This window comes from Alligator sinensis, unplaced genomic scaffold, assembly GCF_000455745.1.
Source record: "Alligator sinensis unplaced genomic scaffold, ASM45574v1 scaffold405_2, whole genome shotgun sequence".
Classification (NCBI taxonomy): domain Eukaryota; kingdom Metazoa; phylum Chordata; order Crocodylia; family Alligatoridae; genus Alligator; species Alligator sinensis.
The window spans coordinates 542,396-544,515 of record NW_005842160.1 but is presented as its reverse complement, the minus strand read 5'-3'; the positions used below and the strand labels follow the sequence as shown (position 1 = coordinate 544,515).

Sequence of the window (2,120 nt, the reverse complement as noted above, 5' to 3'; positions counted from 1 at the left end):
AATATGTGTATTGATGGCATCATGTACAGGTGGACAGTCTGTCCACAGGGATATCGCAACGCTCCGTCATTAGCCACTGGTGCCATGAATAACACCCTAAAAAAATTTCAGGCCTTACACTCTCTTCCCCCCCAAAAAGAATTAAAGATTTGGAGTTATGTCGATGATGTCGCCATTATGGGTCGTGATAGTACCGTAGTCGCCGGTGTAATTAACCAACTGGTCGCTCACTTCCAGAGTGAGGGATGGACAATCAACAAAAAAAAGTCGTGTTTGAATCCTGTAGATGACATTACTTTTCTGGGTACTCGATACATCGGTTCCATCCACCACGGAATTTCGCATGAGGGTCCTGACATGGGTCCGGCCACGGAGTTTCGCATGAGGGTCCTGACATCGATCCGTTAAAAACATTCCACCCTGTCACTAAGAGGCACTTCCAACAGCTTTTGGGCCATTTAAATTGGTACCGGCATTATGTTGAACCCAGTGATTTGGCACTCCTCACTAAATTGCAGCGGCAGATCCGTGATAAATCCCAAAAGTCCACGCCCTGGACGGAAAAAGATCAACAAAATCTGCTTCATTTGCTAACTACGGTTAAAGATACACAGCTCCATGCCATAGATCTGAGTGAGTCACTAACCGTAACCCTTGGGTTCACCACGAATCACGTGTGGGCTGTCGTGCACAACACTCACGACGAGCTAGTATACATGGCCCACAAGACGCTTCAAGCGGCACAACATCGATATGGGACCATAAAAAAAATTCTCCTAGCCAAACAACTGGTGGAGCCATTAGCAAGGGGGCATGGGACGTTACACGCTCCTGGTGCCACATTGTTACCCTTGCTGGATGCAGAAAGAATCGACCCACATTTTCAAGGCGAATTTAAGACTTGAGATATGCTAGTGCTTACCCACCATTATAATTGGCATTGCTAAAAGTTGGAAGACACGGTACCTGATCCAAGCCCAGAAGATGAGAAAAAGGTTCCTACACTGTATGGAACTTCTGCACCAGCGTGGATGGCCTCAGACGAAACCTCCCGACATAATGGAGGCTATGGATAATATTGCAAGGCTTGTCATGATAAAAAAATATTCCAAGCCGATCCAGATGATAATTCGTCCCAAAAATGTGAACTATTAGGGTTCCTAAAGGTACTAGAGCATTGTCTGGCATATCATGACGATACGCTCCCTGTTCCAATCATCGCCATTGATTCACAGTACATCTATAAAATTCTTACTGATACAGCCTTTCCCACTGAAAATTTAAATGATTGACAAGACATATGAAAGATGTTGACTAAATTTATACGCCTCCCGTTAGTCAAGCATACTAAATCCCACCGTCCGGATACTGATTCAATACATCAGGTCATTGATAAGCTTTTAGAAGATCCACTCCGGACTGACATACTCTTGCCTGTCATGTCTACCTCCGGTCCTGAGGTAAATCCGTTTCTCGCGTGGCTTCATGAAAATTGGGGTCACCCGGGACCACGAGTTTGCCACCAGCGTTGGTCCCAAACCATTATGGAGCTGGCTTCATACAGAGCTCAGCGCGATTGAGAAAAGGTAGCTCAGGCTTGTGAGATCTGTGCTAAAGAAAAGTGTCATAAAACCAAGCATCAGATCGGAGCTTTCGACTCTTCACAGTTTCAGACAAAAAAAGTTTGGTAGGTAGATCTGCTAGGACCCCTCCCAGGGTCTAAACCGCCAAATAAAGGTCTAGTTGTTGTGGACTTGGGAACAAGACAGTTACAGGTTATTCCCTTATGGAAGAGCAATGCCACTGCTGTGATTGCGGCCTTAACTGCTATATTTGCCACCTGGCAACCACCTCACGAGATTCAGTCTGACGGAGAACCTCCGTGCAACTCTAATGTTCTGGACAAATTTGCTCGTCTTCACAACGTAGTATGTCATCTTCATCTGCCATACGACCCGCAGTCCAACGGCGTTGTGGAAAGACACATAGGCCTATATAAAGAACAACTTCGCCTCAGAGGAGAAGGGACGTTTAAGAACTGGACCAAATTAAATCATGATGTTCTCATTTCGCTGAACACCGCTAAACCTTTATGGGATGAAGCCAATGTCCAGAAGCCT

General features: G+C 45.6%; 1 protein-coding gene across 1 annotated transcript; it reads left to right on the top strand.

The window, feature by feature from the left end:
- Positions 1–3: 3 nt before the first annotated feature.
- On the top strand, positions 4–905 carry LOC112550595. Its single transcript, XM_025206531.1, has 2 exons — positions 4–357; positions 396–905. Exons 1-2 carry the CDS (start codon positions 4–6, stop codon positions 903–905), a joined length of 864 nt encoding a protein of 287 aa, XP_025062316.1.
- Positions 906–2,120: the final 1,215 nt, after the last annotated feature.